The 24,036-nt window shown below is 37.2% G+C and overlaps 1 protein-coding gene and 1 long non-coding RNA gene across 27 annotated transcripts in view; both read right to left on the bottom strand.

The window, feature by feature from the left end:
• RBFOX1 (RNA binding fox-1 homolog 1) overlaps nucleotides 1-24,036 on the bottom strand; it is a 2,817,840-nt gene that overhangs the window by 1,064,380 nt on the left and 1,729,424 nt on the right. For all 25 annotated transcript variants that reach the window (XM_056804034.1, XM_056804033.1, XM_056804032.1 and 22 more), the window contains one exon: nucleotides 23,830-23,877. In XM_056804034.1, coding sequence (XP_056660012.1) covers nucleotides 23,830-23,877 — 48 coding nt within the window. The remainder of the gene's footprint in view (nucleotides 1-23,829; nucleotides 23,878-24,036) is intronic.
• LOC103097494 (uncharacterized) lies at nucleotides 1,892-23,823 on the bottom strand. 2 transcript variants are annotated; one of them, XR_001623944.2, is made up of 3 exons: nucleotides 23,070-23,818; nucleotides 9,088-9,231; nucleotides 1,892-8,525 (listed from the first exon to the last, which is right to left on the bottom strand). It is a non-coding gene; the product is annotated as an uncharacterized LOC103097494 (long non-coding RNA). The 2 variants fall into 2 exon arrangements; XR_001623943.2 differs by lacking the exon at nucleotides 1,892-8,525 and having other exon boundaries at nucleotides 8,986-9,231; nucleotides 23,070-23,823.

Below are 24,036 nucleotides of genomic sequence, written 5' to 3'. Positions count from 1 at the left end.
GCCTAGCTCTTGCCATGATTCTGTCTTAGAATTTATATTAAGACAAACGGTAAAGGTTAAAAAAATCCAAATAAATAAACAAAACAAAAACTATAGAGAGAGGGAAGGAGATTGAAAATAATGATTAATACTATTTTTGCTTTTTGTGAATGCCTTTTAAAAATAATGTTCATAACAGGTAATGATGCATGAGGCCTCATGGTATAGCAGAAAGAGTACATGGTTTAATGTGAGTACACCTGGCTTTGACTCCTAGCTCTGCTTTTATTTGACTTCTGACTTTGGTGGAAGGGTTTAACTCCTCTTCAGGTTCAGTTTATCCACTGTAAAATAAAGAGATGAACTAGATCAAAGGTATCAAACACATGACCCACAAGACTCCCAGATGTGGCCTGATCTGGATTAAAAGTTAATTTAGAATTATTTAACAAAATAAGTAAAACTACATTAAACAGATGATATTACATTGAAAAACTAAATAAATATATACTTCACACACAATTTTATTTAAGGTTTAGTGGCCCCCATTTCTATCTGAGTTTGATAGGTGTAGACTCCAAATCTATTATCCTATGATAATGACAAACAAATAAGACAAGACAGATTTTAGCTCCATTTTATAGATGAGGGAACTGAGACAGTACAGAAAGACAGAGGCAGAGAGAGACAGAGAGATATACCAATAGATACAAAGGGGGGGGGCAGAGGGAAAAGGGGAGAAAAGGAGGGAAAAATTACGGAAAGGGTGCTATATCCATTCCTATGCAATCCAACAAATATTCATTCAGTGCCTTCAATGTGCAAAGTACCCTAATCAGTGCTGAAGAAAGAGAAACAAAATGAAAAATAGTATTTGTCCATAAGGTGCTTACATTCTGGTGTTTAACTGGTTGGAAAAAAAGAAAAAAAATGACTATCCATTCTATCAACCCAATTTACCTTATTTGACATTAAAATGATTTGCTTTCATTTTTATTTAAACTCTGAAAAGCAACTGAACATTTCAACTATGTAAACATCATATAAAAACATTCTTTAAAAAAAAAAAAACCTTCCTTTCTGTGCTAGTTGCAACTCTAAGACAAAAGGGAAAGGAATAGGCAATGGGGGCTAAGTGACTTGCTCAGGATCACACAGTTAGGAAGTGTCTGAAGCCACATTTGAACCCAGGACCTCCCACCTTCAGGACTGCTGCTATATCACTGTCCAAATTCCTTCCACTGAAACGAATTGCAACCTGTTGATACTTAAAAGTATTAGAAGAGGAAGGGATCAAGTATTTACTAAGTGCTACTGTATGCCAGGCATTGTGGTAAATGTTTCACAAGTGATCCCAATTGCCATGGACACCTTTAGAAGCCTCAGATTAATGTTTTTAAGTACACAAAATAAAATATAGAGGATTAGAGAGGAAACTAAAGGTTAGTGAAAATAAAAATGCCATTGTTTTCCCATCTTAGATCAGTGACCCTTTAAAGTTCATGAATGGACTGCAGGCAAAAAACCCTTGTCATAGAGAATTGTATGAGGCTTAGAGCATGAAATTGCGATCAAGCCCAGGTCCTGGAGGTAGGAAGCTGTGGGTTCAAATTTTGTCTCTGATATTACTAAGTGGGACACCATGGGTACATCACTTTACCAAGCAGAGTGCCATTTTCTCCTTGTTAAAAAGTGGACATCGGCAGTACCTATCTCACAGGATTGTGGAGACGCTGAAATGAGATAATGTGTATCTAAATGAATAAATAGCTAGAAATCACACACTGATATAAAAGCCTAAAGACTGGAGGGGAAATTGAGGCTGATGTCCATCATTCCTCTTTTGAGTACAAAGTGAAGTGGTTTGCTTGAACCTAGAAAAGAGTTTGTCACAAAAATGGCAATAATCCTCTTTTTAAAATATATTTTTATTTTTTACCAATTATGTGTAGTAACAAATTTTCATACAAGTTTTCCTAAGTTATATGATTATACTTATCTCCCTCCCTCCCTTCCATTCCATTCTTTGTGCTAGCAGATGGTTTGATCTGGGTTACATATGTATTATCATGCAAAACATATTTCCTTATTATTCATTTTTGTGACTAATTTTATAAAACTAAACCCCCCAAAATCCAAACACAAATAAACAATTGAAAAATTTCATCTGCATTCCAACTCCAACAGTTCTTTCTCTGGAGGTGGAGAGCATTCTTTGTCATAAGTCCCTCCAAATTGTCCTGGTTCATTGTATTGCCGATCATAGCTAAGTCGGTCACAGTTGATCATTCCACAATATTGCTGCATACGATGTTTTCCTGATTCTGCTTATTTGTCTCTACATATCAGTCCATGAAGGTCTTTCCAGCTCTTTCTGAAATTATCCTGTTCATCATTTCTTTACTGCACAGTAGTATACCGCAATTTGTTCAGCCATTCCCCAATTGAGGGACAGCCCTTTAGTTTCCAGTTCGTTGCCACCACAAAAAGAGCTGCTATGAATATTTTTGAACTGGTAGGTCCTTTCCTCTCTACTAATTCCCTTTTCTTAAACAAAGGTTGTATTATTCAGTGATCTGATCTATTTCATACTTTTTTCTCTCCTGTTTTTAACTTGAATGATGGTTAAACTCTTATCAATTACAAGGTTTGTTTATAACAGCCAAGCAAAGAGAGACAGACTTACTTTTGAAAGCCATCAAGTAAGGAATAGGAGTTCGTTATGAAGCCTATAGAATAGGATAATCTCTGGAATAGGATAAAGCCAAACTCAATCCAAGGTATCTATGTATACATCCATGCATTCATTCATCACACATTTATTAACCATTTACTGTAGGAAGGGCACTTTGCTAGGAGATAAGATGTGGAGGCTCATACACATGTGAGGGCTGACAGTCTAAGAGAGGACAAAACCCTAGCCTAGTTGATCTAGAAGCATTTATCAATAATAGGTAGGACTGAGGTGACTAGGTGACACAGCAGACAGAGAGCTAGACTTGGACCAGGAAGACATGAATTAAATCCAGTCTGAGACATTTACCAGCAGTGTGACCCTGGGTAAAACACTTAAACTACTGCCTGCCCCAGTTTCCTCATCTATAAAACAGGGTAATGATAGCAGCCCCCAAGGTTGTTGTGAGGACAAAATGAAGCATTGTTTGTAAATTGCATTGCAAACCTTAAAGTGCTAGGGCAAATGCTAGCTGTTGTTGACGACTATGATGAATACATGTGTGATCTCAGGCAAGTCATTTCAATTTGCTCCAATCTTAAGGTTCTCCTTTGTAAAATGAGTAGGTTTCAACTGCAAATATGAATAACACGGAAATAGGTTTTGAACAATGATACGCATATAACCCAGTGGAACTGCTTGTCAGGTCCAGGAGGAGAAGGAAGGGAAGGGTGGGGGGAAATCATGGCTCATGTAACCATGGGAAAATATTCTAAATAAAAAAGGAAAAAAATTAATGAGTAGGTTGGAGTAGAGGAATGCTGTTTTCTAAGTCTTCATCCCATAATGTTATAAAAAATTGATATCCATGATAGACTTCCTAGGGTTAACTTACTTGAATTTGTTTTAAGATGATCTACTTTGAGATAAATACAATTCCAGATGCCTTAAGTTTGTACAACTTAAATGTATCTTATAACTGTCTCTATAGAAGTACATTAGTTTTTTTAAAAAATCCTCTCCTCCATGTCCCCTCAGCCAAATCCCCTGAAATAACACTTATTATTTCATGGCAATCATTTTAGGTAATTTCTATTTAAAGTTACAATAGGCTATGAAGTAGCCTATTTAATTTTGTAGCTGGTAAGAAAAAAAAACAACGAAGGAGCCTTACCTATTTTAATCACAATTACTTTTGATTAATGACTTTTATATTTGTTCCTGAAGATTAAGGATTGTGGGGGGCATGAGGGAATGAAGGAGAGGGAGAGACAGAGATAGAGTGACAGAGACAGGCATAGACAAAGACAGACACCCACAGAGACACAGAGAGACAGAGAGGGAAAGGGGTGGGGGAAATGGGGGGAGATGGTTCATATCGTTAAGGATTTTTTGTGCCATCAAAACTTGTTTCCTAATCAAAGATATACTTTTAATGAGATTTTATCTTTGATTGAAAATTTAAGACTATAATGAACAGCTGGGTCATTACTCAGTTTCCAGGCTTAATTTTTATTTAATTCCAGCTCCCTGATGTTTCTTGATAGAGAGATCTTAATTTATGCTGGATGTTAAAATCTACTTTTTTTCCTCCGGTCTTTTGATGTAGGTAGCCTTTGGGGGCATTAAACTTCTTTTGAACTTATAGTTACATAGTAAAGACATCTAGCTTCCATAAAAATATGGTATTACATGAATGTCCATATATTATGTACATAGACATACTTTTTAAAGAAGAAGGTATTCTATGTAGGCAAGTTATTATAGCAGAGGCTTTTGTAACTGGTCACTGTATAATCATCATTCACCTCTCTTTAGTCGGACATTGCCAATCACCCTCAGCATTCTGACTGTCCTTATAAAACATTGTTCTAATGCTACGTCTCTTTTGATGGTTTCTCTTCTCCTACCCTTCTCCTAAATATTGGCAGATCTCAAGATTTATAATTCAGCCCTATGTCCTTTTGTCTGTTTATTCTTCCCAGTGAACTCTCCTCTCTCCTCTCCCTCTCTCCCAATTACCCTCAGCTGCCTAATCAGTCATCAAAGGCTGACCATTCTTCCTTGGCAATATCTCTTGTATTAGTCTCTTCCTTTCTCTTCTCATTACCACTACACTGGTTCATGCCCTGATGACCTCATGTCTAGACTATGGCAATTGCTTCTTAACTCATCTCCCCTCCTGTCTCCATTGTCCCCTAGTTCTAATCCATTCCTCCTACTTCCACTAGATTAATCTTTCTGGAATATGTTATTGATCAAATAACTTGCCTGCTCAAAAGCCAGCCAAAACAGGACAAAAATCCTTTCAGGGATAGATTCCAGATTCCTTCACTTTGCATCCAAAGCCTTCCAAGATCTAACTCAATCCAGCCTGGCCTCACTGCAAGCTGGTGGTGACCGCTTTACAAGTTCATTGGGAGAACATTTTTGGAATTTACTATTTATGCATGCCACTGCTTGTCTTCCCCTCTGATGGTCCCCACTAATGCTGACCTTCTTTCAGGGCAGGAACTTCACACAACTTTACCTAAAACCAGCATCTAGCCCTGCCTCTGGCATGCCACTGGTAATCAATGGCCCTTTTCTGACTGCTTTGTTAATTGGCTCCTTATAGCTTGGGTCTGGAACCAGTAAAGAGCTGTGAAAGAGTCAAAAGTGTCAAAGACTGAGTCAAAGCAAAGAGAGAACTGGGAATGAAGCGGTGGGGCACATTTGAAAGAGCATCTTACTCCGCAGGATGATCTTGGGTAAGATGTTTAAGCTCTCTGGACCTTATGTTACTCTTCTGTAAAATAAAGAGTTTATAATAGGGAAATTCTCTGGTCCTTTCTGCCTCTGCATTTTGGATAATTTCTTCCTTTATGATAAAGTGAAAGAAGGGGACAATAAAACTGTATAAATGGAGAATGGTAGAAAGAGAGATAGTCTCAAAACCAGAAAGACTTGAATTCAAGGGCCCCTTTTATCTTCTGTCTTAGAATCAATACAAGTTTCAGTTTCAAGGCAGAAGAGCAGTAAGGACTAGACATATGGGATTAAGTGACTTGCCCAGGGTCACACAGCTAGGAAGTATCTGAAGTCTCATTTGAGCCCAGGTCCTCCCAATTCTAGGCTTGGCTGGCCCTTCAAGTGCCACTTCTGTGACTTAGCACACTATTTTACATTTCATTGCTATGTTAGCTCTTAAGATTATGAGTGGTACAGAAAGTACCAGGCTGAATTAATTTGGGAGGTTCCTTAAGTTCCTAAGAGAATGTAATCACAAATCCAGTCTCTCATGTCCTGCCTATGAAACAAAGGGAGAAGATTTTTTTTCCCCTTGGATTAATTTGTTTAGGTGTAACTGACAGAGATCATAAGGAGGACAAAAAGAAACAATGTAATATAACACATTATCTTCAAATATCTACGCATATAACTTTAAGGCCTTTGTAAAGAAAACTTAAGGGTCTAATTCTACCAAGTCCATTAAATTTGGCTTTAGTTTAGACAGAGAGTCTCTTAAATGAAAGTAAAAATGCATATGTAAGTCAGTGTATATACAATGGAAAAATATAGCATTTTTACTATGACATGATGTGAGATTTGGGGGGAGACACATAGCCTACTATGTTTTAAGCAAACTTTTATCCAATGAATCAAAAAGTACCAGCTGTGAAAACTGAGCTTCACTCTGCTGAAGCATGCTCTTATATGCTGACTATCCATCCATCATTTTGCAAGAGGCTGCCAAAGTAGGTGCCTACCGTGATAGTTCACAACCCAGCATGCAAAAGTCTTCATTTTGCAAAAAATCTTTAACCTGTCTGATAAGAACCTGTACCAACTTGTGAAATGCTTATTATACTTCACAAATTCTCTTGATTTTCAAGGGAATGATTCTCCTTCTTGATATCTACCTACATGGACTCAGTGTTATCTGTGCAATGGAGTCTGTAATCTGACTGTGTTCACTGTAGGATAGCACATTCTAGGAAGGTTATTTTGCCATTCCTTGAATGGAGAAGCCATGTCCTTTGTTTCTTTCTGGGCCCTCTACAGCATCTAACACAGTTATGGGCAACTTTTTGTTTGTTTGTGTTCATACCTGTGGTTTCATCAGCATGAAAGAAATTCCTATTTCACTAATTCACTGTTAAAAATGGGTGAAGGAGGGGGGAGAAAGGAAAGAGAAGAGAGAATACTGGAGAGAGAGATTTGGGAAGAAAGGGCAGGAAGAGGGAGGAATGAAAGATAGGAGAGGAAAAAGTGGTAGAGAGTAGAGGAGAGACAAGAGAGAGGAGGAAGAGGGAGGAGGGAAAGATAGGAGAGGAAAAATGGTGAAGAGTAGGGGAGAGAGAGGAGGAAGAGGGAGGAGGGAAAGATAGGAGAGGAAAAAGTGGTGGAGAGTAGAGGAGAGACAAGAGAGAGGAGGAAGAGGGAGGAGGGAAATATAGGAGAGGAAAGAGTGGTGGAGGGTATGGGAGAGAGGAAAGAGAGAGGAGGAAGAGGGAGGAGGGAAAGATAGGAGAAGAAAAAGTGGTGGAGAGTAGGGGAGAGAGAAGAAAGAGAGAGGAGGAAGAGGGAGGAGGGAAAGATAGGAGAGGAAAAAATGGTGGAGAGTAGAGGAGAGACAAGAGAGAGGAGGAAGAGGGAGGAGGGAAATATAGGAGAGGAAAGAGTGGTGGAGGGTATGGGAGAGAGGAAAGAGAGAGGAGGAAGAGGGAGGAGGGAAAGATAGGAGAAGAAAAAGTGGTGGAGAGTAGGGGAGAGAGAAGAAAGAGAGAGGAGGAAGAGGGAGGAGGGAAAGATAGGAGAGGAAAAAGTGGTGGAGAGTAGGGGAGAGAGAGGAAAGAGAGAGGAGGAAGAGGGAGGAGGGAAAGATAGGAGAGGAAAAAGTGGTGGAGAGTAGAGGAGAGACAAGAGAGAAGAGGAAGAGGGAGGAGGGAAAGATAGGAGAGGAAGGAGTGGTGGAGGGTATGGGAGAGAGGAAAGAGAGAGGAGGAAGAGGGAGGAGGGAAAGATAGGTGAGGGAAGAGTGGTGGAGAATAGGGAAGAGAGAAAAGAGAGAGGAGGGAAAGTGAGAGAGGGGGAAAGAGAGAATGGTGGAGAGAAAAAGGGGAGAGAAGAGAAGATGACAGCAGCAGTAGGGATGTTAGATAAAGAAAGAGAAGAGAAGAAATTCCCCACACAGAGGGATTCTGGGCTTCATTTTCTTCATGAGTAAAATGAGGGGTGGTGATAAAAATAAATGATATCTAAGGTTCCATCCAGGTCTACATAAATAGTCTTTTTATTTCAATAGTGCAGATCCTGGTATGGAAACCTTTGTATAATAACAATACATTGGCTTCCAGTGTGGAAACTTATGTAGATCAACAATATTCAGTTGTTAGTTTGTTTGTTTTTTTAGTAGTTTTGAAGGCTTCTCAGAGGTATTGAGACATTAACTGAGTTACCCAAGGTCCCTCAGATATTTCTAAATCCAAGGACTGTGATCTATTTACTATACATGTAGCCTTTCACAAGGCAGGTTCACCTGGCTTAAGGATGGAGAAGAGTTGTGAGCAGTGATTAGTGAATTTAATTAATATAGAGAAACAGTTTGCTCTGAGCATGGTGGCATATGGTAGGAATCCTTGCTACTAAGGGAAGCTGAAACTGCTGTATGGATTAAACTCTGGAGTTTTGAGCTGCAGTAAGGCAAAGCCAATCAGGGGTCTTCACTAAGCCTGGCAGCAATATGGTGAGATCCTAGGAGCAGATGGCCAGCAGGCCTCCTAAGGAAGGACTAACCAATCCAGGCCAGAAACAGAATTGGTCAAATCTGTGATGATCATCAATGAGATGGAACTGAGTGGCTTCTGCACTTTAAGCTTGGAAACCCAGTCTAAAAAATGAAAAGGAAGAGAAGGAAAATGAGAAAACTTAAGCCAAAACTAGAATATTTAAAACCTCTTTTCACGTGAAATTAAGGATTTTTTTTTCATCTAAGTTTCCTCTGCCTCCTTCAGTCTGTCTACAAAGAGACAGGATCTATCTCAGGCACCAGTTATTTGAATGAATTTGTTATTAGACCCCCTAACTGTGTTCTCTTAGACAAACTCTGTTGGCCTAATTCAAGTAGCTCTTTGTTCTTCAGCTTCATCCTATTAGGTAAGACCAATATCTTCAAAAGTCAAAATCTCTCTCTTCCTTTACCTATAAAACAGATCTTTCTGGGACCTTACTGGCATCTTCACAGTACAAAAAATACCATTTTTTTTAATTGCCAAGCACCAAAATAGGATTCCCAAATTGCCCTCTGGTAGAACAAGTGGATTTAAAAGATAATAAAAAGGGCAAGGACCTATTTTTCTATTAGTTTTATTGTTATTGTATCAAGCCCCATTGACAATGTTTTGAGCACTCAGGCTGCTTTGATAGATGGCATAATCCATGGGTTTTCTGACCTTGATCAACATGAAGAAAATTTCAGCTGAACTGTGCAAAACAGCTACGACGACATAAATCACTTCTGGACAGCACAGGCTCTCTCTATAAAGGGTGAAGCCAACCTATCACATATCAAGCTGAGGGATGATCTCATTCACCAACTGAAGAGGAAGAAAAATTCATTAATGCTCTGGTTTTCTACATAAGGATTCATGACCTGCTTTGGGATGAGAAAGGATACTGAAAATTTCCTAACACAAAGTGGCTACATTTAATCAAATAGTTCAGAAGTACATTCTAATTATGAGATGTTGAGGGTTTAAAAAAATAGGAATAGGAAAAAAAGAATATTAAGGGAAGAGTTTTCTTTAAAGGGAATTAATCATAAATTCAAATGATGAATGTTCATTATAATTGTGCAACTTTTGGGGGAGTGGGAGCTAGAACAATGATTTCAATTTATAGTGGCTTAAAGGCACTTCTAACACTATCTAAACTGCTAGAAGCTTATCAAATTTTAGTATCTAAAAATCAACATTTTTTTTTGAGAGGAGGGGAAAAGTACTGACAGGCTTAGAGATTAGCCTAAGGTCATACAACTAGAATCTGTGAATTCAGCTTTGGAATTTGAATGCAGGTTTGATTATGTACCTATTCTTAAGTACCAGGCACTTTGTTAAGCACTTTAAAAATGTGATGTCACATTTGGATTGGATTCGATTTGACCACAATTGGATATTCATTCTCAGCAAACCTAGGAGGTAGCTGCTATTATGATCCCCATTTTAAAGGTGAGGAAACTGATTCTGGAAAAGGTTGTGTCTTGCCCAATATCACACAGCTAATACATTTCTGAAGTTACATTTAAACAGCTCTTCCCATCACTCTATCCACTATGCCACTAAGCTTCCTATTAGATATGCTTCCAGAATACTTGTAGAGATTCTTACACTATGGACCTCACTAAGTATGGAGTATCTGGTAGCATACTTTGTAAACAGAAGTGTGTTAATGATTATAATGGTGGATATTTCTTTACTAGTGAATCTAAGCAATGTATTTCTAATGGAAATACCAGTGCTCTGATCAAATATAATATTACCAATGGTCACATGCTAGAAGGCAAAGCAACTAAAAACATGAATTACACAGCATGCTTCTCCCTTCATCCCTAGGCCTGGAGACCATGATATAACTAGAGAATCCCTGGGTGCCCTGAATCTCCTGCATGTTGCAACTTGTGCCTTTCCATCTCCCTCCATGTGCCATTCACACATGGGGCAAACTCATGCAGTATATGATTCCAGATACAGACAAAAGAAGCACTGGATTGGGATTTCAGTCAGAGAATTTAGAATTAGAAACAAAGGTATTCTAGAGGTAGCTTAGATTAGCATAAGAGCTGATTATTAATTTCTCAGCATGACCATTTACAGTGTGGGAATAGCATCCACCACAAATCAGGGCATTGATTTCTAATGAAATCAAATAAATGAAAAATTGACTTACTTTTTATTGACTCTGGAATTAAGAACATATTAATAATGTAGATTAAATATGAAAGTTCTCCATGTGGATATGTTTTTTTTAACAGCCTGTCCTTTCTTATTTTTTTTTCTGATACAAGATGTTTTTCCCAAAATAGTTTCCAATAATCTAGAGTATTTCTCTCTCTCTCTCTGTCTGTCTCTGACTCTCTGTTTCTCTGTCTGTCTGTCTCTGTCTCTCTCTCTCTCACTCTCCATACATCTATCCAGGAACCCCCTGGATATGTGTTCTGAAAAATCCTGAGAGGAAGCATAATATAATACACAGAGTTCCTGACTAGGAGGCAGGATTATTTGGTTTCACATCTCATCTGACTTTTTTTTGAAGACTTTTCATCTTTGAATCAATAATGTGTATTGGTTCCTAGGCAGAAGAGGGATATGGGGTAGGCAATGGAAATTAAGTATAGATCAGACTTTTTTAACTATGGATAATTCATTTGATCTCCCAGAGCTTAGCAAACATTAAAGACTTAAGTGATAATAATTATTAATATTGGAGCCCAATCTCCTTATTTTAGAATTGAAGATTATGAAACCCAAAGAGAGATAATCTAGAATTATGCATAGAGTTTTGGAAGTCCCTTTAAAACTCACCTTTGATGCAAGTTTTGTAATTTTAGGCAAGTCACTTGGCTTCTCTATACCTTACCTTCTTCAGCTACAAAATAGCCCAATTGATCTTAATGTTCTTTGAGTTTCCATCCAGCTATATCTATGACCTATGATCTCAATGCAGTTACTTGTAACAGTCCACACAAGGGAGAAGTGACAGAGTTGTGGGGTGTGTAAATACACACATACACATATACACTCCCAATTGTTTGTATCTCTACAGTATAGTGATTGACTCTTTTTTTAGTTATGTAAGCCTCAGGCCATGCCAGCTCTCTAGAGTTGAGGAGAATAGGGGAAGGTTAGAAAAATAATTCTAAGGTTCCTTTTAGCTCCAAAATGCTATAACCTCATGTGCAATCATCTTAGTTCTGCTAAGGAAAGAACTTCCAAAGGATTTGGGTATGAGTCCTTTTTTTGATGGATATCATATGATTTTTGGTAAATTAACTTTCAAAGGACTACGTCTCTTGAGGGGCTCTAAAAAATTCTAGGCCTATGAACCTCAGCCAGGGAAAGAAGTCACCAGCAGCTATGAACTTGAGTGTCTCCCTCTTTATTGTTATTAAGGCAAAAGGTAGAAAAATCCCAATTAAATTCTTTGGGATGGGAAAATGCAGTGTTGATTCAACAAATTTTTATTTAGGATCTACTTTGTGTCTGCTTGAATTAAAGGCTGGATTATCACATTGCTACTGTGTGGCAGTGTTTATATTATCATCCTTGTAAAAAAAAGAACTGTCCCTTGCCTTCCAAACATTGCTCCCCAATACACACATGAACACAGAAGAGTGCATGCACAGACAGAGCATGCCTCTATTTGGTGCATGAAAAGAAACAAGTACTTCTGATGGGATACCAATATTTTTTCCATCTTTTATTGTTATTTTGGAAGTTCAAATTGAACTTGAGAGAAATGGGAGGAAAAATTAAGTACTAATATATCTACTTAAATACTTTAAGGATTTTACTATTTACAAACTGCTTTATAGAAACTGTTACATTTTAAAGAATCCTTACTTTTTGTCTTAGAATTGCTGTTAAGTATCCATTCTAAGGCAGAAGAACAGTGAGTGCTAGGCAACTGGGGTTAAGTGACTTGCCCAGGGTCACATAATTAGGAAGTGTCTGAGGCCAAATTTGGATTCAGAACCTCCTAACTCAGCCCTCTATCCACTAAAGCTATCTTTTAAAATCCATTCTATCCATTTGCTGACCCCAAACCATCATATTTAATGCTCAGGATAATACTGTAAGGCTTTTAGGGCAGCAACTTCCCAGTTATACAGAAGAGGCCTTTCCTAGGGGCTAAGGAAGGACACTCAGCTCAGAAAGTGCTTCTGGTCAGATTCAGCATTCTCCAGCCTTCATCACAGCTACCCCCTTGCCATACTATTTCTGATCTCCTACTCTATCATAAGAGGCTGCAAAACGAAGAAAATATAACAAAGCAGGCCAAATGCTGTCAATACTGAACTACAAGATGCTAAGCTGAGGGTTAAATGGCTAGGGTGCTGGGGGGAATCCTTGCGAAATATTCAGGATGACCTTTGATATTTGCTGTGTTTACATCTATGGTTCTGTCACTAAGGAGCAAGGTGTCTGGTTGCTCATCCATCATGAGGGCTTCCTGTCCATTTGAGACTTATTAAACTGGACACCGGATCCATTTTCAAGGCACTTTCAATCTTCCCATGACTTTTTCTCTTCTCTCAGTATTTTTTATTTAAAGAATCTTTTGATGAACACCTCAATTTCAAGCCTCTGTAAAATGACTAGAAGGAGAAATCAGCACAATTAGAGATGAAGAATCAAGGCAGATGGCAAGAATGAGGCCCCCCAAAACTAGTGCTTATCTGGAAAAATGATTTGTACTCATGTTGGAGAATTTAAAGCTGACTAAGACTGTGAAAAAAAATGTTATTGTGAAGATGAGATTAACTCTCCCCAGACTACTTTTAGATTTAATTACCTGAAGGGTATACACTCCCATTTTACACGTAAGTCGGCGGGAGTTCCATAACCCATGGGCTAAAGTGGGTGACAACTCAGAAACGACTGACTTCTCCCTGTGTAGTCCTAAGAAAATTTAGAAGCTACAACTGGTCTCCATAAAGTAGGTGGAAGGCACAGGAAGTAATGAAAAGAAGGGTCTTTAAAAAGTAGTTACAACTTCCTGTGATTCAGTTATTCAAGCTCTTTTGAGGTTGTGAAAGCTAGTGGAGGATCATGTGGTGAGATTGCTCTTTACTTTGGATTGGTGAGTGGAAAAAGCTGACCTTCTTTTCCTGACTTCTAGAGAGATTAACACCAGATAGACCTCCCACTCAGAGGCTACATGGGTGTTACCTAATTTACCTCTGGGCCCTCAAAGCCAGGAGCTGGAGCAGATATTTTGCTCATTAAACTAGATTTCTTACTCTACCATCTTTCTCATTTCTCTAACTTACTCTTTCCCTCTATTTTGTAAATAAAACTATAATAAAGTCATCTTGACTTGAGATATATTAATTTTGGCAACCACATTCTCTTATATATAGTCCAACCTTAATATTTTTAACTTTTACATTTTGAGATAGTGGAAAATATGTTGAACTTGGGGTCAGAAGTTATTGGTTCCAATATTGAGACTGCCATATACTACTAGTATAACCTTGATCAAATCATTGCTCACTAAAGCATTTTTCTCTTCTGAAACATAAAGGACTTTGACTGGAAACCTTTAAATGTTCCTTCTACTCTTCTCTGAAGATGATCCCTATTTTAAAAATCTTTTTAAATAGAAGAAATATCAAATATTTCCATGAGAAATTATTAGAATACATAATCATTTAAAAATGAGACAATTTATTTTTATATTATCTGCCTTCCTACCATATCTTGCTACCCAACCCTATTACAGAATAAAAAAAAAAGGAGAAGAGGAAGAAAAATTCCTTAAAACACACATCAAGAAGTTCTGCCATTGTATGAAATACTCCATAATCTGATAGGGTGATCCATTTTATTTAGTTAATATATTAGAACTATCACATATATTCATCATAAATCATATCTAAATTTCAACAAAACCTCTACTGTGGCAGAACTCATGTGAATTTTGTTAAAATTTAGATAAGATTTATGGTGAAAATATGTGATAGTTTCTTTCTTTCTTGAAAAACATGTTTTTGTATTACCATTGCCTTGCAAATGGTAGACAATTAATATGTGTTTGTTGGATTAGATTAGAATCCCATTCTTATTAGATAAGAATCCTTTATTTAAATGAAAACAAAACTCTATAGGAGCCACTCAGGCCTTAGGATTCATTTCCCTCTTCCTTTGGTTGTCTTAAAGGTTCAGATACTTTATCCAGTTTCCACTATTTCTTGTGCTCTGACTCTAAATAAAGATTTTCTTCCAATGGTGGCTGCACTCCATATTTTGTAGCCACAGTTCAGGATGCCCCATTCACTTCTGGCAAAAAATTATTAATATAGCATCAAGAATAACACAGAAACAAGAAAGGTAGGTACACTCAAAAGAAATATTTCCTACTTGAAAGCCCACCAATCTGTAGTGTTCCTATTCATAAAAAACTAGCCATCATTTTATTTCCATAAGGAATTTATAAGCCTCTCTTTGAACTTTGACAATCAATAAAATATGAATTTTTAAGTCAATATGCATTTTTAAGACATGCTTAGGTATGGGGGATAGTAAGTAAAAAACTGGAATGCCCAGGCTTCAAGGGCTTTGCATTTTAAAGGGATATACAACATAGATTCATCTAAGTCCTTAAATATACAGAAATTGGGGCAAAGGATAAAACTCAACTCACATGTCTCATTTGGTTGAGTGTTGTTACTGGAACTTGCCATACTTTTTTCTCTTTGCACACAAAAACTATGCTACATCTCTTAGTAAAAATCTTTTGGGTTAATACTGTTCTTTCTAGAGGTATGTTCTAATAGTAGGAAAGTGTTCTGCTTTGTCTTTGTTTGAGCTGTCAGATGCCCAGTGGGCTAATCTACTTCCAAGCCCCACCACTGGAAAGCTATGTTAAATGAAAACCAATCACAATGATTAGTTGTACTCACTTCCAACCCCTGGAGAAGGACCTTCACTGCCAACTTCAGCCAGAGAACTGTGAAATCTGGCTGATTAACGTATTAAGCATTTTATTGATTCCCTCCACAGAACAACATCTTAGAAAGGCAAGTGTTGTGTGTGCTTCTGGCATAGGATACATGAGAGTTGCAGATGTGGGAAAGACTCAATTGTGTACAATTCTCAACTTAAGGAGATACTTGGTTGACTCCATAATGAACTTAGCCCCTACAGCAAGGTCATAGTAGAAAAGGGGAAGTACTAAAAGGTTAGAAATTAAGAAGCAAAATATGTTAGAGATAGAAAGCATTTGAAATATAGTCTAGTTCAGACTTCTCCTTAGGCAGCTAGGTGGTAAAAGGGCTATAGAGCGCAGTATAAATCCAGCTTCAGGCAGTTATTAAATATGTGACTCTGGGCAAGTCAATTTACTCTGTTTGCCTTAGTTTTTCATCTTTAAAATGAGATGGAGAAGGAAATGGCAAATCATACAGATTCTATACCAAGAAAACCCCAAATGGGGTCATAAAGGGTTGGACACAACTGACAAGCAAGGAAAAAACAGCAATGAACAGCTCCTTGGTGGATAGGTGTGGCAGAATGGAATGAGAACTAGATAAGGAACAAGAAGACTCCTGGCTCTGCCATTAACCAACTAGAAAACTTTATGCAAATCATTTGATCTCTTCAGGTTTTAAGTTACAAAATGAGGGTATTGGAGAAGAAGGTCCCCCAAATTTTGTTTACTTGTTTTTCTACTTCTATGAAATCAATGAAATAGTGTCAGAGAAAAGTGACTTTTCAAGGTTATATAGCTGGTTTCCTCAATGATAGGAACAATTAATCAATACATAGTTATAAAGCTCCTACTATGTTCTAGGCACTGTACTAAGCCGGAAAAAGAAAAAAAGGTAGAAGACAGCTGCTCTTAAGAAGCTCACAATCTAATGGGGGAGGCAACTCGCAAATAGATATCCAAAAATAAAATATAAACATATTAATTGGAAATTATCAAGAGGGATGACAAGAAGTAATTGGGATCAGGAAAGGTTTTCTGTAGTAACTGAGTATTTTAACCAGGATTTTAAGGGACTTTCAAGCAAAAGTCAAGTGGCAACAATTGGAAATTTATTTAATATTTCATTTTTTAGTTCTCTAATGTACACGTTATGCAATGGTCAAATCACATCTGGAGTAGTTTTTGTAATCACATTTTAGGAAAGAAAAGATTTTGAGTATATCCAAAAGAGGAAAGGCAAGAAAAGGACTGAAGAAAATACCACATGAAGGGAATATAAAGGAACTGAGAATCTTGGCCTGAAAAAGAAATACAAGGATATAATAAAGTAAAATGGAGGATGATTTATATTCACCATACTTGACTTCAAAGAACAGAGGTAAGAGCAGTGAATGAAAGTTAAAGAGACGCTTAAAGTAAGGACATTTTCATCAGAATTATATAAAAGTAGAATGGATTAGCTTGAAAATCAGTGAGTTGACCCTCAGTGGGTTTCTTCCAACAGGGGCTAATCACATGGTAGAGAAGATTCTTATTTAGTCACTGGTTAGAGGAGATGGCCATCATGATGAATCTTTTACTAGGGGATGTTTTCTTATATCTCTTTTTTTTCAAGCCAGCCTTTTTAAAAATAATTTTACAGCATGTATTGAATATATTTTCATGTGTTCTTTCCATTTCCATTTTGTATTTTATACATATTGTTTTTTTCTCCTTCATTCTGTTTCAGTTCCTGTATATATTTTTATGCTTCTCTAGATTTATCACATTCATCATTTCTTATATTAAAGAAATACTACCTTAAAATCATGTACCACTTTCTTTTCATCATTGCCCAAACAATGGATATCTATTTTGTTTCTAATTCTTTGCTAATACAAAAATACTTTAATGTATATAGAATATTTTTTTCTTATTGATGGCCTCCTTTGGGTATAAGCAAAGGAATAGAATCTTTGGGTAAAAGTGTATGGATATTTTCATCATTTTATTTTAATAATTCAATTTTTTAAATGACTGTACTGATTCACAGATCTACCAAGAATTCATGAGTATATCTATCTTCCTACAACCCCTTTAATACTAACAATTCTTCTGCTTTTTTTTTTTCATTTTTGTCAATTTGAAGGGTGTAAAGTGAAACCTTGGAATTATTTTGATATATATTTGTTATTAGAGATTCGAAACTTTTTTTCATGTGGTTAATAGTTTGCAATTTTTTTTGAGAAATCTTTATTCATATTATTACTCAATGATCTTTTGGAAAATAATTTCTGTTTTAACTATGTGTGTCACCCATATTTACATATGCATCTATTTTTATGTATACATGTACATATGCATCATATATCTTATTTATATATCTTGGATTAAAAAACATTTATCAGAGAAATGTGATATATTTTTCATTTAAGTTATTAAATTTAACCATTATGTCTTTTGGTTTGGAGGAAAGGGTTGTTTGTGTTTTTATTTTTTAATATCCAGCCAATCTATGTATTCCTTTATTTTTCTGTATTGAGTAGTTCTGGTCAGTTACACCTTTCATTATGTTGTTCAGTCTTTAAAATTTTTGATATGCGTTATTTTGGGAAACTTATAATCCTTCATTTGTCTATCCCTATGTATCTCTTTGAAGTCACTAGAGTAGATTTTATTTCTTTGGAGATCATTTTTAATGTTACTTTTTTTCTTCTCTTCTGCTAGGTTATCCTTTCTGTGTACTGTGATCCCTCATCTATTGTGGGAGTTATGATCCAGAGACACCCATGATAGATGAAAATCCCTGATGTAGCAGTGTTATATTTATTTTATTACACATACATATTAAGGCTTTATAAATCCTTCCCACTCTCCTATAAACCTTTTTCACAATCTTATTAACCTTTCTCACATTCTTATAAACACTGAGCCAATCAGCATCTAGGATACATAACACAATGCTGTGGTTGGTCCCACAATATAGCAAAAACTCCATGATACAGGATTAGATTTTTTTTTTGAACATGAGATACAGTGAAACTGTGATAAGTGAATCACAATATAGTGAGATACAACCATATTCTTATTTTGAATGAGTTATTCTATCTCTTCTTTCTTTGGTGAGATTTCCCTCTGTGGATTCAAGTTTATCTATTCTATCAATTATTTTGTCCATGTAGACACTAAATTCTGCTCTCATACTTATTTCTCTATTAAATCATTTAGGAACATCAGAGTGTACTTTTGTGCTCTTTTACAAAACCACAGGACTTCTATCTTACCAGATATTGAGCCATTTTTGCCTTGCAATATTTATTCATAAAAATCTAGATTCATTTAGGGTACTTGGTAACAACATTTCTTTCTGTTATTAATACATTTGCTGTTGGCTTACTTATTTACATTATACTTCATATTTAATTGAGGTCATTGGCAATTTCTCTCTTTTTCTCCCTTATGTTTTCCCATTATTTGCTTCCTGACTCTTTCCCTTTTGAGTGTTGTTTTTATGAGGGTTGATCCTCAAAGCCATCCTGGCATCCTCTCCTACTAAGCACATTTAACTTGTCTTGGTCTCTGTGCCAAGATTTCTGGATCACAGGGTGGGGAGAAACAATTGGTCCCAGTTGCATGCTGGGTTCTTTCCCTCAGGTAAGGTTAAGTACAATACAATCAAACATACTGGAGTCCTGCTCTAATTTCCTCTGTTCCTTAGTTCTCTGCCTGATCTCTGTTGCAGCAAAGAATGCTGACATTTTGCCTTCCTAACCCTAATAAGTTTTTGCCTTTTGGTTTTTGGGGGCCTGAGAGGAAAAGAAGGGACAGAGCTGAGTTCTGTTGCAAAGCTTATGGTTTAGCTTATGGATCTTTGCCAAAGCATGTCTGGGGGTAGAGTGCATGACTTGGGAATTAGGGGTAGTGATGGTGAACCTTTTAAAGACAGGGTACCCATTATACTGCATGGGGGTCCCCTCTGCCCCCAGACAGGGGAGAGAGGAAGCTCTTCCATTGGGCTGCTGGGCAGAGGGGCAGATGTTGAGAGAAATGTCCTCAGATGCACACGGAGAGGAGGAACAGAACAGCCTTCTCTAGCACCCATGCCATAGGTTTGCCAACATAGGATTAGGAATTAGCTTTCTCTCCTACTAGTTCACTGGCTTTTTACCTTGTTATGTACTTTATGTCCTACGCCAATAGTTGGCAAAGTATGGTAGAAAGCTAAATCTGGCCATTTGTTTTGAAAAGCATGAAAACTAAGGATTTAAAACAAAAACTTCATTATATACAAGCAAGTTTCATTTTCAAATGTAAAAAAAAAAAGTTATAAGCTCAAAAGGAGGTGGTCAGATTTGGCCTATGACCTAAATGGCCTTAATATTCTGACTTTTATCCCAGATCATGGAGATCACTAAAATTTCTTTATCACTTGCATGTGATTCCTATTTTACATACATTTGTGAGGTCAGGAGGATTGTAGGAAATGTCTAGTCTGCTACCTTTCTTGGTCATACTTCTTGGAAGTTGAGACTCAAATTTTGAAACTGCTTTGTAGAATACGTAAGGGCCATGGGTCACCAAAACATAATTAGTGTGTTTAACATTAGACCTGGCCATATCTTTCTAGTTGGTGATTCTTCAACTGTGTCAGACCAGAAAGTTAACGGTACTGTTAAAGCCAGTCAAGCTACTCACATGCATTTTTATGAAATGATGAGAAACTGCTTAGCAGCAACTAGCCCAGGGGTAAGTGAGAAAAAACTGTTTCCTTGTCTGTGTTTATGGTCTTTGACAAATGGGTTTTCAGCCCATTCTGACAGATTTTTCTCACTGAATGATCCATCAACCCTTGCTCTCATCACCTGGATCTCAGTCTTCATAATAGTATTAAAATTCAGATGGATTTTACACTACAAATAAAAATGAATTTGAATGCCTCAGTTCCCCACTGGAAACCTGAGCACTGTAAATGTCAAATGGGTCCTGCTTTTAGAAGCAATCCAGACACTTCAAAATGATGAGTTGCTTCCTGTCACCTTTGCTAAATTTGCATTAGTTTTGTGGTGCTCCTTCACCTGTGCAAGGAGACAATCTGTGTTTTGTCTTTCCATTTAGGGTGCAAAGCTCTGTAAGCACACAGTCTACTCCTTATGACATATGATGAATGGCTGCCTATTTCAAGAGCTAGCCAACAAAACACCCAACTGTGGGGGCCCCCACTCTTAGATTAATTAGCCAGTTAGATAGGGAAAACAAAATTCAAACCAAACCCACACTCTAACACATACCACGAATTTTCCCCAAACAATAGAGCGTAGTCTGCCAAATGACAATTAGATCAGTGTCTGAATGATGAAAAATAGATTTTGAGAGCCAAGAGAGATAGAAAAGAGAGAAAAGGAGAAAAAAAATCCCTTTGCTTCAGCCTTCAGATATAGATAGAACACATACTGGGAGCAGAACAAGGCTAAAGATTCAGCCCCTCTTCATTAAAATGAGAACTCTTCAGCTCATCAAATTCATGGATTCTCCCCCATCATTTTAACTGTCTCTAGAATCAAGAATAGAAAGTTCCTTTCAACTTCAATGTCTCATGAAGTAGAGATGAGTGAGGTGCGATAAAGGTGGCTGAAGAATATAGAATTTAGAAAAGAACCTTTGCATTTTCTAGAAACAACAGCTATAAAGCACTCAACATTACAAATTTAATATTGAATTCAGAACAGGGGGTAGAAATTTGAGGAATGGCTAAAAGTAAAGAAGGAAAGAAAGAAAGTGGGGCAAAATGAGGAGAAAGAAGGACAAGTGATGGCTAGAACTTTCTTTAAGGGTCTTTTAAAACTCCTTCCTTAACTAAGAGAAAGAAAGTTTTCTGGAAAACATTGCCAGTTCTCCCTCGGAGTGTGAGGCAGCCGTAAGATCCACAAGGGCCGACAAGGCTGCCACTTCAGAGGGAGGTCGCGTTATTATTTTGGCACCTCTGTCATCTGCTGTCACTTCAATTCCACTTTATCAAATTACTGATTTTGCTAGAAGCGTTTGGATTAAATGGAGAGAAAGGTACACACATCCAAACATGTGCGCACGTAGTTGTCATCACATCGATGCTGAAATTTCATAATTATATGTCACAGTGACAGAAGCACCAGAGTGCATTAAAAGAGCTGGATTATGATCGCTCTGGCTATCTACCGCCTACTATTGAAGTGCCACATCATATTTGTCTAGTGACAAGACAATAATGATGGACAGCACAGTGTCCAGGGGTGGGCATGGTGCCTGGCACATGGTAAATGCTTAACAAATGCTTGCTGCATTGAACTGAAATGTCACATAAGGTGCACTGGACCAGGATTCAGAAGTCTAGGTTGTGAGCCTCAGCTCTGCTTTTAACTTGCCATTGGACCTTCAGCAAGTATTTCACCTCTTGGGGACTTCCTCTAATGAGTTAAATCAATTAATTATTTAATTAATTAAGTTGAATAATTAATTAATTAGTTAATTAATTAAAAAAGGTGATAGATTTGATGATCTCACAACCTAGCCCTTTACAACCTTATCAGGCTTCTTATACCTTACTATCCCAGTGCTCCCTACTCTCTGACCAATGACTAGCTTCTCTGCTGGAACTTGCACCAGATAACTCATCCCTCAACACCAGCCGTTCTCATTAGCTTCCCTTCTTCTTTAGGAAAAGCCTCACCTCTGCCTCCTGACTTCCTTCAAATCTCAGTTTAGATCCCTCCTTCTGCAAGCAGGTCAAAATAGATGAGGAAACATTTATTGAGGGTACCAGCCCACAAAATATGATAGGTTCCAGGATACACTGATAAAAAATAATAGTCCTTTCCCTCAAGCTATGAATATTCTAATAGACATGCTACTGTATATACACAAATATGATTCAAGGTAGGGCACAGAGGGAGCAAAGTTGATAAAAAAAGTATTCTTTAGGAAACTTGAGCTTTGAGATAACAATTTCAGCTGGTTGGAAAGGGAAATCAAGGGAGACTTTCCATTGAAGGGCTACCATGAATGAATGTTTAAAGAAGAAAAGGAATTTCAAAGGCAAAGATGAAGATAGAGCATGTTTCAGTGATGAAGGGAGGGAGGGAGATAGTCTAAGAAAATGCATAAGGAAAGGAACTGACACATGAGATTTAGAAAATGGCCAGGGAAATTAGGTGGCTAAGTGAATAGGGTCAGACCTAGAAATAGGAGGTCCTGGGCTCAAATCTAGTCTCAGATACTTCCTGGCTGTTTCACCCTGTGTAAGGCACTTAATCCCCATTGTCTAGCCCTTAAAGTTCTTCTTTTTTATTCTAAGAAAGAAATTAAGGGTTTAAAAAAAAGAAAGAAGATGGCTTGCTTATTCCCATTTTCCTAGAATATAGCATGTACAATATGATGTAGAATTTGTTTGGAAAGGTAGGGTGCTACCAATAGGGGAGGGCTTGAAATGCTGGGTTAATGAGTTTGTATTTTATTCTATTAGTAATGGAAAGGATTTTCATCACGGAAAGTAAAAACCATGCCCTAGGAAAACTCTTTGAATTTAGGCAGTTAGGATAAATCGAATAGGTGAAATATTAAAGGTGGGAGACCAACTAAGAAGCTACTACAGTATTACAGATGAAAATGATGAATTAGGAGATGGAAGCATGGTTAGTGACATGGGGATGGATTTGAATAGAGAGATGAAGGTGAAACATTTTCTGCGTTGTAACATCAGAAAGGTGTTACTAACCTTTTTAAAAGGGTCACCAATCAATCCAATGATTCCTTGAAGCACATATATTATGACAGAGATTCTTTACCTTTTTTGTCTACCCTTACCATAAAAGTAAAACTTGATCTTCTAGGTATTAAGAGACTTTCATAGGAAAAATTGCCAATAAGAAATGCCCCAGAAGAATTAACATTGTACATGGTTGTTAAGCAGTTCCTTTCCTTCGTGGCATTCACACTATGGCTTCCAAAGATGAAAGATGGAGAATAAAAACAGAAAGCCAGAAAATAGAACCCTGAGGATGACTACCTGGCTATTATAGGTAATGGCTGACCATAGCGTGGTTGGTGATTGTGAGGTTGTCTTAGAATTTCTGGGACAATGAATGCCAAAGGCCAAGAATCAAGGATAGAGCACCAGTAGAATGCTGAGTGGTACACACTCAGCAAATTGTCAGTATCATCATAAGGATAAAAGCAAATTAAGTTAGAATGTGAAGGAGTCACCTTTAAAAAGTGTCTAGAGGGAAAACATACAACAAAAATAAGCCATGTTTAAAGCTTTTTGATATCTAATTCCTTTAAGTAGTTTTCACTTAAGATACCTCACACTGACTATATTTTAGAAAAACAGATTTAACCATTTGAAAAGGACTGCCTTGAATTTGTCTAATCGACACTTGACTCACCTGCAAAACCACTTTTATGTCAATTCTTTCCTTAAATGTGTGTTTATGCCATACAGAACATTTAAAAATGATTAAAAGGGAGTGACTTACTTTTCTGTCCTCTATTTCCACACAGGAATTGCAATCTGCTTTAATATCCTGAAAGCAGGTCGGGGAGGGGTTGGGAAGAAAAGGGTGTGGGAAGAGAGAAAGAAATACCATTGGTCAGAGTTATAGTCAGAGGACAGACAGCAGTGTTTTTGAACTGTACCTTTTAAAGCCATCAAATGGCCAAAAGTTGTTTCTTGAACCATTACC

The sequence above is a fragment of the Monodelphis domestica genome, chromosome 7 (assembly GCF_027887165.1).
Source record: "Monodelphis domestica isolate mMonDom1 chromosome 7, mMonDom1.pri, whole genome shotgun sequence".
In the NCBI taxonomy this organism is placed as follows: domain Eukaryota; kingdom Metazoa; phylum Chordata; class Mammalia; order Didelphimorphia; family Didelphidae; genus Monodelphis; species Monodelphis domestica.
This window is presented reverse-complemented; position numbering and strand designations above follow the sequence as displayed.